This window comes from Hermetia illucens, chromosome 4 (assembly GCF_905115235.1).
Source record: "Hermetia illucens chromosome 4, iHerIll2.2.curated.20191125, whole genome shotgun sequence".
In the NCBI taxonomy this organism is placed as follows: domain Eukaryota; kingdom Metazoa; phylum Arthropoda; class Insecta; order Diptera; family Stratiomyidae; genus Hermetia; species Hermetia illucens.
This window is the reverse complement of record NC_051852.1, coordinates 36,233,327-36,249,286: the sequence shown is the minus strand read 5'-3', so window position 1 is coordinate 36,249,286 and position 15,960 is coordinate 36,233,327. Positions and strand designations below refer to the sequence as shown.

At 42.4% G+C, this 15,960-nt stretch overlaps 2 protein-coding genes across 2 annotated transcripts; both read left to right on the top strand.

Moving 5' to 3' along the window:
• The first annotated feature begins 4,047 nt into the window (after nucleotides 1–4,047).
• Nucleotides 4,048–5,294, top strand: LOC119653487 (pickpocket protein 28-like). Its single transcript, XM_038058115.1, has 4 exons — nucleotides 4,048–4,125; nucleotides 4,262–4,350; nucleotides 4,407–4,983; nucleotides 5,059–5,294. Exons 2-4 carry the CDS (start codon nucleotides 4,276–4,278, stop codon nucleotides 5,292–5,294), a joined length of 888 nt encoding a protein of 295 aa, XP_037914043.1. The 5' UTR covers nucleotides 4,048–4,125; nucleotides 4,262–4,275.
• A 6,365-nt stretch (nucleotides 5,295–11,659) lies between these two features.
• LOC119653486 (pickpocket protein 28-like) lies at nucleotides 11,660–13,707 on the top strand. Its single transcript, XM_038058114.1, has 8 exons — nucleotides 11,660–11,678; nucleotides 11,745–11,880; nucleotides 11,946–12,146; nucleotides 12,205–12,468; nucleotides 12,538–12,656; nucleotides 12,751–12,839; nucleotides 12,896–13,469; nucleotides 13,529–13,707. Exons 1-8 carry the CDS (start codon nucleotides 11,660–11,662, stop codon nucleotides 13,705–13,707), a joined length of 1,581 nt encoding a protein of 526 aa, XP_037914042.1.
• The last annotated feature ends 2,253 nt before the right edge of the window (nucleotides 13,708–15,960 follow it).

The following is a 15,960-nucleotide window of genomic DNA, read 5'->3' as shown; positions in this document are numbered from 1 at the left end:
CCGAATCTGCGGTGGTACCAGCAAATCCCTGGGTCCGTGGACTGTCTTGACGACCTGCTACCTGATCGCCCTTTTCGGATGGCAGACCGCGAGCGTGCTCGCGATCTGGCGCCCGAACGCTGAGCGTCCAACGTCGCCCGCATCTCGGCCATACTGGCTGTTAATGCAGCAATCTCGCGCCTCAATTCACCCACCTCATCCGACGGTGGTTGAACGGCCGCCAAGGTTGGGCGTACGTACACCTCCTGAACCTGGTCGGCCGTCGCTGCCAGTTCCTCCAAGGAACCGGAGACGCAAGCGAGGATCGCCTGGGTGCCCTCCGGGAGCCGACGCAGCCAGAGCGACTTGATCAGGTCTTCGCCGATCTTACTCCCACCCAATTGCCTCATTTCACGAAGCAATTGGCTGGGAGTTCGATCACCTAAGGTTAAACCTGCCAGCAAGTGGTCTAATTTTGCCGACTCGCTTGCCGACAGGCGCCTGATCAACTCGCTCTTGAGCTGCACATACGATGTCGACTTCACCACGTCGGACACCAGAAGTATGGACTCTTCGTCCAGGCCGACCACCGCGTAGTTGAAACGGGTAGCGTCCGATGTGATGCCGGACATTTGGAACTGTGCTTCCAAATGCACGAACCACAGTTCGGGGTTCCGCCGCCAAAACGGAGGAACGCGTACGGCGAGGGCGGTCACTTGCGGGTCCGATGGGCCTGCCGTGTCTTTATTGTCAAAAGACATCTTGTTTCACGAAAAGTACGAGATTGAGATGCAAACGCGGTGAGTTTATACTGAAACGCGGTGAACTTTACACCGACACAGCAGGCCGCACCCACAAATGCACGCACGAAACGAGAAAAAACGAAGCGGACGCTATCCAGCGCAGACCAAAAACACCACCAATAAGAATGGAGGACTCGCGATGGTAAACACCTGCACGCCGTCTCTTGCAGCGCTTTCAATTTTTTTTTTTTTATTACTATTTTTTTTTTTAACTGAATAAATAAATAAATATTATATATAAATGAATAATAATTTCACTTCCTCGACGGCGGTGCTGGTCGAGTTTGTCGGTTATAGCTGCGGCGTTGGCGGTGCCGGGGCCGTTCGTTTGTTGAAGACGGCGTTGATGTGAAGGCGGCGGCGGTGGTGGCGGCTTCTGCTGCAGCGACGGTGGCGGGGTCTTCGGTGTCTGCCTGATAGCGGTGATGCTGGTTGCGGCGACTGTGGACGGCAGCGGTGGCGGCGACGGGGACAGCCGTTTGCTGCTGTTGTTGATCGTTGTGACAATGATGACTAGTCCGGTGCGTGAAAGGTGTTGTGCAGGAGGGCGTGCGTACGGGAAGTCGCGTGAAAATCTACTTCTGGAGAGGGTCCGACGTGTGTCGCACAGTACACTGTGTAGAGAAGGTTTTCTCGCGTTTTTTCTTGCCTCTGCTCCGACTCGGGATGTGGAGATGCGACACGTTTTCGTGATGTTTACAACGGCACTCCACACTCAACTGTAGATGCGAACGCGTGAAAATCACTTGCCGTACGGTCTACTGATGTTCTTGATAGACTTCTCGGTGTTTGGAAGTTCTATTACTGCCGTGTTGCTCGGACGAATTTTGTCGTCAATAGAACTTCACTAATGGCGGCGATGGCGGATAATTTGTCGTTTTTTTACATATCGGGGTCACCAATTAAGTTGACAAAACTGGATTAGTTTTATTATTTTTAGTTGTTCAAAATTAGTATATTTAACTTATAGTTTCAACAACATTTATATTTTGGTTATTACATTTTAACTTTTCATTTTATTTATTTATAACAAAACTTTCTAATTCTATTTTTCAACTCTCTTCACAAAATTTCTTAATTGACATCAGGAATATTTTTTTAATTCGTTTTTTTCAAACTCATGGCACACTTTACTCCGATCTTCCACTCCCGTGGCGTGCTACGCAAAGTGGATAGATCCGCGCCATCTATTCGCTCGCACTCGCAACATTCGAAATAAATTTCAAATGCTGCGAATCCTGCCGCGCCACAGTGGCATAACTCCAACTATACTTCATTTATGACTTTCCATGATCTCAGCAGTTTATGTTTGTTTTACTGAAAATGCTAGAAAGTACGACTTGCTGGACTTGCGACCAGCATGTCTGCTCGAATTTAACCACCATTAGGACACTGAAGCTCAGGTCCAGAGGGGCATAACGCCCCTCTCCGCTTTGGTGCCCAGAAGATGCTCAGTAACCAGCTCAGATAACTGGGGCTTAAGGCTGACCCACACTTCCAGTACACCTCTCCCGCTGGCGCATTCGCCAACCGCCAGCCCTAGCCGTAAGTGACTCATGGCTACATCACTGAATAGCTATGTAGCCTGTACGTTGGCTATTGCTTTGTCACCATCTGCAACAATTGCTTGCCTTCCCTTCTGCCGCTGTCCGTTCTTTAAAATTTCAGTTAATGTCTCGGTCCTACGAGGAATAAGGAAAAAATGTCTATTCTAGCTAGCCGGCTACAAGGGTAAGGATATTGATTCAAACCGGCGGTGCCCAAGAAATTCAGAGTCCGAGTATTAGAGATTAAGCTTCCCCTTGGTCATAAAACCCCCGGTGTATGTATCACCACTTTGCATAGTACAGTGAGGACGGTCCCCGGCTTTACGACTATGCAATGCGTCCGGCTTAACTGGCGAACTCCGAAGAATAAGAGACCTCGTAAACTTACCATGGAAGCCCGACCAGAATTTATCCATAACTAAAAAAAAACTTGCGGTTGAAATCGATACACAGCAGCCATTGCTACTTTTAAAATATTAAATGACTAAAACTGCAATATAAACATTTATATCATATATTGCATATATCCCTACACACATCCCTACACTGTCTAAATTAAAGGAATTCTTACAGATACTTTGTTCATGACCAAATAATAACAAACGTCCACGTTGACACGTGTTGTTTGCGTTTAACAATGGCAGACATACGTGTAATGAATGGGTTAGGCTTGTTTGAAACAGATAGGGTAAATTTTTTTAATGTCCAGGAGTTAAACACTTCAGTAATGAATCATTGACTGCTAGAGCGGTTTCAATTTGTATCAAACGTTTGTGGTGAGGTAACAGTCGTTTCCACACAATGAGGACCATCTGTAAAGGTAAAGATATCTCATTAAAGTGGAAATCTCAAATATCAATTTATTGTGAACTTATTTTAAAATAATAGATGACAGACAATCTTCAGTGGAAGAGACAACTCTAGAAAACACTGTAAGGAAATTTTCGACGAAATTTTTAAAAACTACGTCAATTCAAGTGCTTGATAATATTTGTTCCACCGAATCCCCAAGGGCTAGTCGGTACGCCATTTTAAAATACTTTACATTATTTCAGCGATTCTAATCCATGTCCTTTCATATTCCCAGATTTTTCTACTTAATTGTTTTCATTCTGTTAATTGCATTATCCTCATATTATACCTTGGAGATGTATACTAAATGGCGCAATTCTCCAGTCCTTTTAACGGATGGTTCTGAAGGGATCTCTATTACAGCGTTCGCTTTCCCGGCCATTACTATATGTAATCTGAACCAAGCCAAACGCAGTATTGCGGAGAAAATCGATCGGTAAATCATCTGTGCAAAACGTCGTAATAAAATTAGGTATTAATTAAAAATGTATCTTAGTTATTCATGGGATTTCATCCGGCTGGAAACCTTGTGCAAAATGCAAGGAGTTGAAAGACTGGTTGCAACCAACGCTACCAAATGGTCAGGTTATCGTGATTTTATACTAAACACAATTCAACCATGTAATGAAATGCTATTGATTTGTCAATATGGTTCTGTTCTGGAAAAATGCAGTAATATCTTCGAAACAATTGCAACAGATCAAGGAGCTTGCTGCAGTTTCAATGTTTTGCATCCTGATTTCATTTACACTGGAGAAAGGTGGAGTTTATGGAAAAAATGATTAAGAAATAAACTGACGTGATATTCATTTTTCTTTATTACAGTAAAGAAAAGATACTGGATAGAGGAAAAAATTATAATTATCGAACTCCTATTAATTATTCCACTGAAAGTGGGTACCCGGAAGACCTGCCAGAAGATTTTTATCCTAGAAGAGTTCTCGGTTAGTTGAACTACGTAGTAAACTCGAATTTTCATTGCTAGTTATGGTAAACTTTTCAACCTGGACAGTCAATTATATAATTTAATAAACAACAGTTGAAACTATCTCCCATTTACAAGAATCAATCCTTCTGCAGGTACAGGCGTAAAAATGGGATTTACTGTTGTCTTGAATGCATCTTTAAATGAATACTTTTGCTCCTCTTCACGGAATGCAGGCTTTAAGGTATAATGTTTGTAGAAATTCGTCCCCCTCAGCTTAGTATACTTCTAATTTTTAAGATCCTTGTCCATGGTTCATCTGAAGTTCCCCGCATAGCGGATTCAGCAACTCTTGTACCAACAAAATATGAGACAAGAATCCAAATCAACCCTTCATATCGGGATACAGCCAAGAATGTTCGTTCGCTTCCTATTAAGGATCGAAAGTGCCTCTACAATTCTGAATTAACTTTGAAGAGTTTCCGAATATATACGTCAGGAAATTGTCGAATGGAATGTACTGCAGACATTATGGAGAGAGAGTGTGGATGCATCCAAATTTATCTGCCCCGACGATCAAATGACACCCTAATTTGCGGATTGAGTGACATTCGTTGTGCGAATCAAGTTGAAAGGGAGGTCAATAATTTATTGAATCCGAACGGCAAGTGTAATAGCTGTCCTTGCAGTTGTGATTATATCGAATATAAAGTGACTGTAACGCGCAGTCGTCTTCTGGCGAAAGATCCTCAACTGGATGCAATTCTTCAGTCCGGGTATGATGTCAATGAGTTGGCCGTAGTCCACTTTTATCATAATCAAAGGAGAATCCGTGTAACCAGAATGGAAGCTTATTTGGGCTTTCTTAATTTCTTTTGTAAGTATTTCCGAACATTTCACAAAATATGCGCCTTGAACCTACATACTTTCATATTCCTACGAAATTTTGCAGCGAACAGCGGTGGTATCTACAGTTTATTCTTGGGGTTCAGTTTCCTATCACTTATTGAGCTGTGTTACTTCACGGTATTGTTTCTGCCGAAAGCTATCAAATACATACGAACAAAGGCACAACGTACAGTAAAGGCCGCGCCAAAATGTGCCAGCATTTATTCCATGAATAGAGAAGAATCGATCATTCGGAGGAAAATTGGGGCCTACTTTATAAGCAATGCAGATGCAGAATAAGAGGGAGCAGAGTGGAATTTGCCAAGCCTAAGTAAAAAGTATTAATCACAACTAATAAATATAGTACATATTTTAGAGGCTTTTCACTTCGAATCCTTTTTGATATCCTAGCTGGCTTCCGAACTCCTCTCTCTATTGACACCGCTACTGGACAAATCATACTAACCTACTAGCTGTTATGGGCAGAAATATCTAGTCATCTAACTAATCGACACTAAGATATTGCCAAAAAACAGCTTATTAGAAAAACAGGGAGGCGTTGAAAAAAGTCGCGCTCCACTTCTACAAGTTTCGCCTGTATCCTTTTGATTGCGAAATTCACCGCGCACTAGTTTGCCTCCCACTTCAGCATTTCCCCAAGAAACTTTCGATAGTTTATATTATATTGATTTGCAGAAAGTTCTCCAGGGCTCCAGCTCTCAGGGTCCTCAGGTATGCAAGTACATTCGGTCAAAAGGGAGAATCATTCAACCTGAATTAGTACGGATACTTTTGACACACCGTTGTTGCCAGTTTTCAAGCGACTCCCCCTTGCTGTATTTCGGTATTTTGTATCCTTTTCAGGTAGATTCATTCCCCTTCTCATATACAGACAGCGTATCTCAGCGGTAAGTCGTATTTACCTTCCTCCGATTGCTCTCACACAATAGTGCTACTAAATCAATGCACCGTATAACAAGGCAGAACGAACCAGTCCGGCCACAAGTAATTTGCGGCTATATTTGCAATGTTATCCGTCATCCATGCTAACGATACGATTTCTGACAGGCATAGTCCAGGTGTCCCCTTGATCGCCACGTCAGTCATCACCACCAGGTATTTGATGAGCGGCTCTGAAGTGATGATGTAACCCCCAACACCAGTACTAATCGTTTTCCTTCTCCTACGATTCGCAATCAAAACTACCTCAGTCTTTTGTTCCACAAACTGAGGCATCTCCAGATACGCTTTCATACCATTAATGGTTTCGGTATCGTAAATTTTCATATCTTCAGGTTGTTTCGCAACTACAACATGGCTAGATCATCCGCAAAACCGATTATCGTGCCCTCCTTTGGCTTGGGATAGACAAGAACCCCGTTCTACATCATGTCCCAACACTGAGCCTTGTGGTACTCCAATTTTGATGGTGTACTGTGCAAATAATTTAGAACACCCGTTTTAACCAATGAGCTTTTATCCAGTTCCAGTTGAACTGGACGTATTTTTTTGACGTCTAATGTTATCACGGCGCAATATTTATTGGAGGCTATCGCGCCTCGAGCTTCAAAACCATGTCTACAGCGTCGATCATTAAATTTACCTGACTAAAATCAAACAGCCTCTCCAATAGGCTATCCCTATATTCTATGATACTGATGAGTCTATTGCAGATGACCCTTTCTAGCATATTTCCTATCGTGTTTATAAGGCAAATCGGGCGGTACGATAATGAATGTTCCGGTTGCTTATTGGGCTTCGAAAGCAAAACTTATTTTTGCCTCTTCCACCGAGCGTGGAAAACTCCTTCTACCAGGCATGTTTCAAATACGCTGTTCAACTAATCGAGTCTGGTTTTAACAGCGAATTTAAGGGCTTTATTGGGAATAGCACCCAAACTAGAAGTTCATTATAACTGACTTTTTGGCAAATCTTCGCAACTGTGTTTGGAAGCACCAAAGCCTAGAGCAAAATACGGCCCGTGGTTTTCGTAATTCGACTGCTCCAATCCATAACCCACGCACTGAAATAACCAGCTATAATTTTGAGGTTTCGACTACTTGCATTCGAAACTAGCATCCTTATGATTTCCTGGTGTTGTATGATAATCACGCTTAGTGGGGCACAGCAACTATGTATGTAAATATCAGCTATTTTTGCCCTGACGAATCCAACTTTCCAACACTCCATCATTTCTGGGATGGCTTGATTTTCAAGTGCTAATATTGCCGCCATGACGATTACATTTGTAGCACAGGCACAACTCTTATTGTTTCGACAAGACTTGCCAATTATGGCCACTTCGTCCCCCTTCTTCTAAGGTCTGCGAGAGTAGGTATTACGCTGGCTCGCATTGGTATCACCCTTATTTCTTCCCTGCATCCAAGGATACCAGTCGACTCAGCTGTGAATGAGCAATGCTGACTCCATTGCCTCGTGCAGGCTATCCTGTAGTGTACCGTTACTATATTGAATGAAGTGCTCTAATATATTTCAATGCCCTGATCCAATATGGATTATTGCGCCAACGATTATCATTATCTACTGCTGTCTGCGAACCCCTTTCCCCTTGCAAAGTATTCAGGGTCAGCTTAGTACTTCTTGACCCTGTCCTCCAAATTTTCTGCACCTTTTGGACCTATCGCAGTCACCAATGCATTTCGCTACTATATAGTCAAATCCAAGGCATATAAAGTAGTGTTTGAGGGACACCTACTCTCTAAATCAGCAAACGACCCAACCTATTTTTACTTCATCAGCCGCCAGCAGTTCTAATGCCACCGTTTGCGTATGCCTTTCTAAGTCCCCTGATTGCGAACTCTTGCAAATCGAGTGTTTCGAGCTGTTTTTCGAGCACCTCCCGGCTGTCCTCCTTGATAGCGAGTTCATCGATCTCTTTACATTGTATCACAATCTTCTGATTTTAGCCTATACTTGTGCCTCTTCCCCTAAAGACTTTTCCACCTCGTCGATGAAATTTTCAGTATAAAACAAAACCTTATTAAAATCGGTTTACTCTCTGTCTCAGAGTTGGTCGTAAGGAAGACGGGGCAGGAATCCTGTCGGCCAAACCAAAACCAAGTGGCCGAGGAGAACCTCCATAGTGGTGGCACCAGGAGACGCTGTACTCACTTTCGCTTGCCGACCGTGATGCAGTAGGCGAATGCTCCAAAGGCCTAATCAAGGCGATCAGACCCGAGTCTGCACGGGGACTCATCTGAAGTGGCCATTTGGTCACGAAACCTTACCAGGGGTATACTGGTGCCATGGGAACCGGGATAGCCCCTGGACTGTCAGACTTCGGGTTGTATGTGAGTACAGTTCGGTTGTTTGCGATTGGCCTCCTAGGAGGAGTTTCATGCTGGTTGTGGTTATGCTCAAGCAAAAAGAGACCCTCGGCGTGGTGTTGCATTTCAAGACGGGTGCTGTACTCCTTAGTTCGGTAAAGATTTAGGTATCTCTTGCATCCACGAGTATGAATGCTAAGCCATGCACTTAGTATAGACTCGTCCCGTTATTGCTTGTCTCAACGGGGCTCTGATTGTGGTCACAAAATCAATCTGTGTCTTAAGAAGACCGTGGGATTAAGTCGTCCAGACAGGTTCTCACATTAAACCCTCAAGGACTTAACTGTCTGTCTGTCCATCACACGCATTTTTCTCGGAGACGGTTATAGCGATTGACACCAAATTTGGTAGAAAGGTGGGAACTGTGAACGCACACGCATACAGTGTGTTACATCCTTTTACGTCGAATTTAAGAGGGTCCCCATACATACAAAAGGAGAGCGTCATTTTCATCAAACGTAGTCATGTGGGGTATCAAATTAAAGCTCTCGGTTAGTATTTTTCGAAACCGGTCTTAGTTTTGATATTTGTTGGGTAGGTGGGGAATGCGAGGGGTTGAAAGTGATCTTTTTTTTTAAGGAGGCCATTTTCAGAAATTACCCAACCGAAAAATCTGAAAAAAATCCGGAGGCTGCCACTATATGGTGAAATACCTTCCATACCGGTATCAGTTCAAATAAAGTTAATAGTAGTATATTACTATATTTTTTAGTAATTGGCTGCAAAACCCTCCTTAAGTTCATCCTCACCACCACTACGAAATTTCGCAGTGATGTAGGCTAATATAGAGCATGATCTTACCAAGTTTGGTGAAAATCGTCCTATTACTAACAAAGTTATAATAGATCAATGTTGTTGCTTCTTTGCAAATTCAAGACTATGAATGTCAATATCACCCGAAAGTGGATACTCTCATATAATATATGCATATATTACTCGCTACGTACTAAGAAATACTCAAAACCTTTCGTACCTGAAACTTCCATCTTCCGGTTTCCCGACTTCTTTAGAGGTAATGATCAGTTGGGCCGTATTCATCTTTTGCTGTCGGGCTTTGCTCCCTCTTTCCGTCAAGGTTGGTCCATGCTTTCCCGGTTCCTTTTTGGAGCTTTACCTTTGTTAGGATAATTCATCGGCGCCGCTGTTTCCACGATTTTGGTCACCTTTTTGGCCTTTTCTTTTTTCGGCAAATCGGTTGCCTTTTCGCGTCCTGCGAGGATTCAAAAGAATTATTCGCTCTTTCTTTACTCCTTTATTCAAGTTTGCCGCCCTTTGATTTTGAGGCCGTCCCTTATGTTTCCTGAGTGATTATTGCTTTCTTTGAACCATTTTTATCGTTCATGGTACTATTATACATAACACGATTGGCTCTGGCCTCGTTTTTAATAGACCGGCGCATATTGCATCCTTAATGTTCTTCTTTTTCTTCAGCCTTTGTTCCGTTCACAAGCGGGGTCGGCTCGTCGTGATGGGTTTCGCCATTTAGCTCTATCGAATGCCTGCGTATCCAGCTATCATTGTTTCAGCCTGCCTTTTGGTCGTTTACCATTGACTTCGATGTTCAGACCAATCTTGGCAAGCGAATTCTCGTTAGTACGAACTAGATGACCATACCATCGAAGGTGCCTCTCTTGCAATTTTTCCACAATCGGTGCAACCCCATAACGATCGCGGATATACTCATTTCGGATGTGATCACACCCTGTCACGCCACTAGTCCAACGCAACATCTTCGTCTCCATTACCGCAAGACGTCGTTCATTGTCTTTATAGTCGGCCAACACTCAGAACCATAGAAAACGACAGGACGGACGACATTGCAGGAAATTTTAGATTTGAGACGTTCGTTGATACGTCGATCACAAAGAACACCAGTTGGAACGCCACTTCATCCAGGTTGCATTAATGCGTGAAGTAATATCATAAAGCAGTTCTCCATTGCCTGATAGCGTTGACCCGAAGTATTTAAATCGCTCAGTTCTGGGCAGATCACTGCCGCTGTTAGTGATTGTGCCTGTTTCATGGGGATCGGTCGTCAAAAATTCAGTTTTGTTTAGATTCAATCAGGGACCGTGTTGCATGAGGTGATCATTCCATTTTTGGACAAGTTGCTCGAGATCATTTTTGCTATCAGATGCTAGGAAAACATCATCTGCATAAAGCAGTGTATAGGGCGCAGGACGTTGGATGCCCCCTGTGACGGTGTCCATAACAAGAACAAAGAGGAGTGGTGAGAGGGCACTTCCTTGATGAACACCAACAGAGACACGAAGCGGTTTTAATTCATCCGCCATACTTCGAACTTTACTTTTCGGATCGTGGTAGAGCAATTGAACCCAGTGCACGAGTTCTTCTTTTACTTTCCTTCTGAGTAAGGCGACCGATAATTCGTCCATATTCGGACACTGTCTGATTGGTTCTTCCCTTAGACACTTCCATACGTATAAGCTTTCCGGGAGCTTCCATCCTTCAGAGTGTTGACTTGGGGCAAGTCCGCAGGATCGTCGAACTTCTCCTAAATGGGTCAGGCACTAATTCCTATGAGATATCTCGGTCAGGACCACCTCACTATGAGGTGAAGAATGCCCAGACTGTGAAGCATCTTTCTCCATCTTCTGTACTGTTCTTTACAGCCTGTGCGCCTTTTTTGCTTCTTTACATCAATAGTCGATTCGGGTCTGTTATGACATTAACCATTTTACGAACTTTGAGCGGTTAATATAATATTACGTTGATCTTATACGAAGGATGTCGTATTATCCTGAATCAATATTTATAATCACGGCCTTGAAAGCCTCTTCAAAGAAAATTTTACACATGAAACTTATGTATTACATTGCAAAGCAAAGTTTTAATTTTATTAGGACCATCTTCACCAAGGCAGTAGGAAGCATGCGCAGTGATCCCTGCTGAAATCTCCTCAGGTCCGAAGAAGAGGGACAATTCTAGAAATATGTATAGTTTATGCATAGAGATATATACATTCTAAATTTTTATGCAAGCCTCTTTGCAGCAACATATTCCTGCAATGTTAGTTTCCGGAACAAATGATTCCACACAACGCACTGCTAAGAACAACTAATAGATACTTTGTTCATATTCAAATAAAAGCAAACATTCGTGGTAAATCGTTGACACGTTATTACTTCCTTTGAACAACATAATGAGTGGTTTGCGTGTATGCATTTAAAGCCCTTAGGAGAAGGTATCTAACTTTCAGTAAGCCAGCCGCTGCAGAATTAAATTCAACCAAGTTTGAAATATTCCTTAATTACGCATCTTGTCATATGGTGAAATTCATGCAGTGAATTCTATAAAATGAGAACGATAGGCAGAGGTAAAGATATACGTATCGAAACCACCAACATTTTTTACAATATATCATTAACTTATTTGTATACAGAAGATACAGGTCAAAAGGCAGAAAAAGGAGCAGACCTAGAAAACACATTCAGGTCGTTTTCGAGTAAATTCCTAAAAACTACATCGATTCAAGTGCTTGACTATATTTGCTCCACTGACACGGCGAAAGCTGGACGGTAAGCCATAAAAAATACTTCAACTTATTTCCATGATTCTAATCCATGTCCTTAAATATTCCCAGATTATTCTACTTAATTATTTACATTTTACTAATCGCATTATCCTCATATTACACCGTGGAGATGTACACAAAATGGTGCAATTCTCCAGTACTTCTGACAGATGGTTCTGAAGGGGTATCCATCGCAACATTCGCCTTCCCAGCAATTACTATCTGCAACCTGAACCAGGCCAAGCGTAGTGTGGCAGAGAAAATAGATCGGTAAATTCACTTTCCAAAAAGCAGAAATATTAGCTATGAATATAACAATGGATCCTAGTTACTCCTGGGATTTCATCCGTTTGGAAACCTTATGCAAGATGAATGACTTTGGATGGCTCAATACAACCAATGCTACTCAATGGCCAGCATTTCGTCAATTTATTTTCAACACAATTCAACCATGTCATGAAATGCTGTTAATTTGTCAGTACGGTTTTGTTTTGGAAAACTGTAGCGATATTTTCCAAGCGCTTGCCACCGATCAAGGAGCTTGTTGCAGTTTTAATATGATGCACCCTGATTTCATTTACACGGGAGACAGGTAGGTTTTCCACAAAAAAGCAAGTTTATGCGTCAGCTAACAATGATAATTTCTTTGTTTTTATTACAGTAAGGAAAGGATTCTTGACAAAGAAAGAAATTACAATTTTCGAACTCCAATCAGATATTCCGTAGAAAGTGGGTACCCAGAAGGCTTACCGGATGATTTTTATCCTAGGAGAGTTCTAGGTGAGAATTGGGCTTCATTTCACCCTTTCAAAATATAACTTAATAGGATATTATCTTAATTATCTCTCATTTACAAAAATTAATCCCTCGACAGGCACGGGCGTCAAAATGGGGTTTACTGTTGTCTTGAATGCATCTTTAAATGAATACTTTTGCTCCTCTTCACGGAATGCAGGCTTTAAGGTATATTGTTTGTAGAAATTCGTCCCCCTCAGCTTAGTATACTTCTAATTTTTAAGATCCTTGTACACGATGCATCGGAACTTCCACGCATAGCTAACTCTGCAACCCTTGTACCAACAAAGTACGAAACAAGAATCCAAATCAACCCTTCATTCCGGAATACGGCCAAAAACGTTCGTTCACTTCCCATTAAGGATCGAAAATGCCTCTATAATTCAGAATCAACTTTGAAGAATTTCCGATTGTATACATCAGGGAACTGTCGATTAGAGTGTATTGCGGACATCATGGAGAGAGAGTGCGGATGCATTCAAATTTATCTGCCCCGGAGAAATGACTCTCAGATTTGCGGCATGGGTGACATTCTTTGTGCGAATCGAGTAGAGAATGAAGTCGATAGTCGGCTGAAGCCAGGCGGTAAATGTAATAACTGCTTCAGTAGTTGCGAATATATTGAATATAAAGTGACTGTCACTCGAAGCCGTCTTCTGGCAAAGGATCCTCAACTCGATGAAATCCTTCCGGCCGGATATAACGTAAGTGAATTGGCCATAGTCCATTTCTACCATAATCAAAGGAGAATACGTGTAACCAGAATGGAGGCTTATTTAGGCTTTATTAACTTCTTCTGTGAGTATTTTGGAATACGTTCTTAGAAGTTGTATTCATATACCTTTGAAACTTAACAGCGAACAGCGGTGGAATCTATAGCTTATTCTTAGGACTCAGCTTTCTGTCACTTATTGAACTTTGCTACTTTATAGTCTTACTTCTGTCGAAAGTTATAAAATACTCCAGTAAGAAGAGGCAAACAGAGGCTAATACAATAACCGAGCTGGAGACGTCGAACATTTATTTCGTGAGTTAAGAACAGCTTCCAACTCGGACGTAGATTGGGTAAGATAAGGTAATGACATCGAAAAAACTAAGCCAGTTATTGCAATTGCATCAACTTTCTGCTTAATTAAGCAATTTAGGTTCAGTTCAGTTAATTTTTGGTTAACTTTTAGTTGAATTGCTACTAATTATTTAAATAAAGATTTTCTTCACGAATAGAAGTTTACACTGTGATATTTAATGTACTTAACATTAATGTGTTAAATATGGTTTACAAATCCTCCAAATCCACACTTAGAAAGGGTAGTGAGTTTTGTGTGTATTGTATATTGAGAGCCACGCCTCCTTTGTAAGGCGAGGCACTGGTAGCGACAGGATCACTCTTCATCTGACTGCAGTGGACAGCAAATGCTTGTTTTCCTGGCTCAAAGAAAGTGGACTGCCACCAATCTGTTGCCCTGATCAAGCCAACAGAAGTATTAGTTGACTATCCTCCATCGCGCGAGCCAAGTCAAGCAGCGACTTCGTCAGTCTGTCCAACGCGGGCAACACAAACCCGAACCAGAAAATATGTGCCTTGAAGTCATCGACAAGAAGCGATAAGAAGACCTCCCCAACTTCGTCTGTCGGCAGAAAAACTCAGAAAGCAACCGGTGGGTGCAAAAAGTGTAAGTGCTCCCCAATTGCCAACTATCTGCTAGTACCTTAAAGCTCAAAAAGGAGAAAATTCCTCCAATTACGGCTAATATTATTATTATTAATATCTCGCAGCTACCGAAATCACTAGAGGGCAAAGGTCTAAAGGCGACACTGAAAAACACGAGAGGAAATAGATTCCTCATTTTTGCGGAGTCGACATGGAACCATGCCAAAACTCATTAAAGAGCAAGGGCTTAGTGCCACCACGAGAACCCCAACATCCTTTGGAACTCAATCCATAATTATCTGCGGTCTCCACAGGGAAACTGACACTGAACAAATTATTGCCGAACTCACTTCAGAGTACCCACTTCAGAAAATTCGCTTGGTTGCAGATTTTGTGACCAAAGCCACAGGGAGACTCCTTCGCTCCCTTTCAAATCTCAACCTGGTCTTTTTATAGCAAACTTTCAGCCCTCCCAAAAGCTAAGTAAAGTTTTCAAAGTAAAGCACATGCTTTATCAAAACAGTACCTTTGAAAAAGTCAAACCAGTGCAGGAAGTGCAGTACATCTGCCGAAACTTCGGCCATATCGCCTAAAATTGCTCGATAGTGCGCAGATGCGTTAAATGTCCAAAGAGCCATCCGCGTGGGGAATGCTCAAGACCCACGACGAAAGCTCTGCACTGTTGCAGCTGCGGCCAAACTGGGCATCCTGCAAGCTATCGTGGGTCTCCAGCTTATAAAGAAATGGTAGCTAGACGGAAAGCTGCCAAACCCCAGAAAGCAACTGAGAAATCTTCAGTCAACCAAAGGTTGACTCAATTTTTACAGAATTTGACCAACCCAGGCGTATTATACGAGCAAGCTACTAATACATCTCTTCCCAAAGCAGCGAATCAAGCAAACGTCAAGCTACCAAACAAGGGTTTCCGAGAATTGGTTGAAGCTCTCGCTTCTACGCCCAGCAACAAGCAGCATCAATGCACTGCGATTAAACTTATCCTTAACTTATGCAATTGAGCATTATTACATTCAACTCCGAGTCCCTGATCTCACGCGCCCAACGTGCCGCCGGCTAATTGTCAATCGACATTCTGAAGGCAGATTTCCCCTACATTTCGGAGACTCACCTTAAAAGCATGCATAACGTAAACTTCTCCGGATATTACATTCGGAACGATAACAATTCAGGCACTACCCTTCTAGTCCGAAATGACTATTGCGGCGGCAATAGTTAAAATTACCTCCTCCTCCTCCACCTACATCAAATCTAATTCAGAAACTGAGCAACAGGGCCATGACTTGCTCAACATCAACATCAACAATAATTCAACCGTATTTTGTGTAGTGGATAAGGAAAGGTCTTTGACTTCGTATGGGACTCATATACAAATTAATCCAAAACAACTTCCCTATTCCGATTATCAGAATTGCCATCAGCTTTTTCGAAGATAGTCAGTTCTATGTCAATGTGCGAAACGAATTTTCCGATCTCTTTCCAGTAACATCTGGAGTACCGCAAAAATCCATTTCATGGCTCAGCTTATATAACGTTTTCACAACTGACGTTCCTACTCCTGAGACCGACACTGACATTATCCAGTATGCCGATGACACCCTTATCTTCGCGTGAAACCTCCGC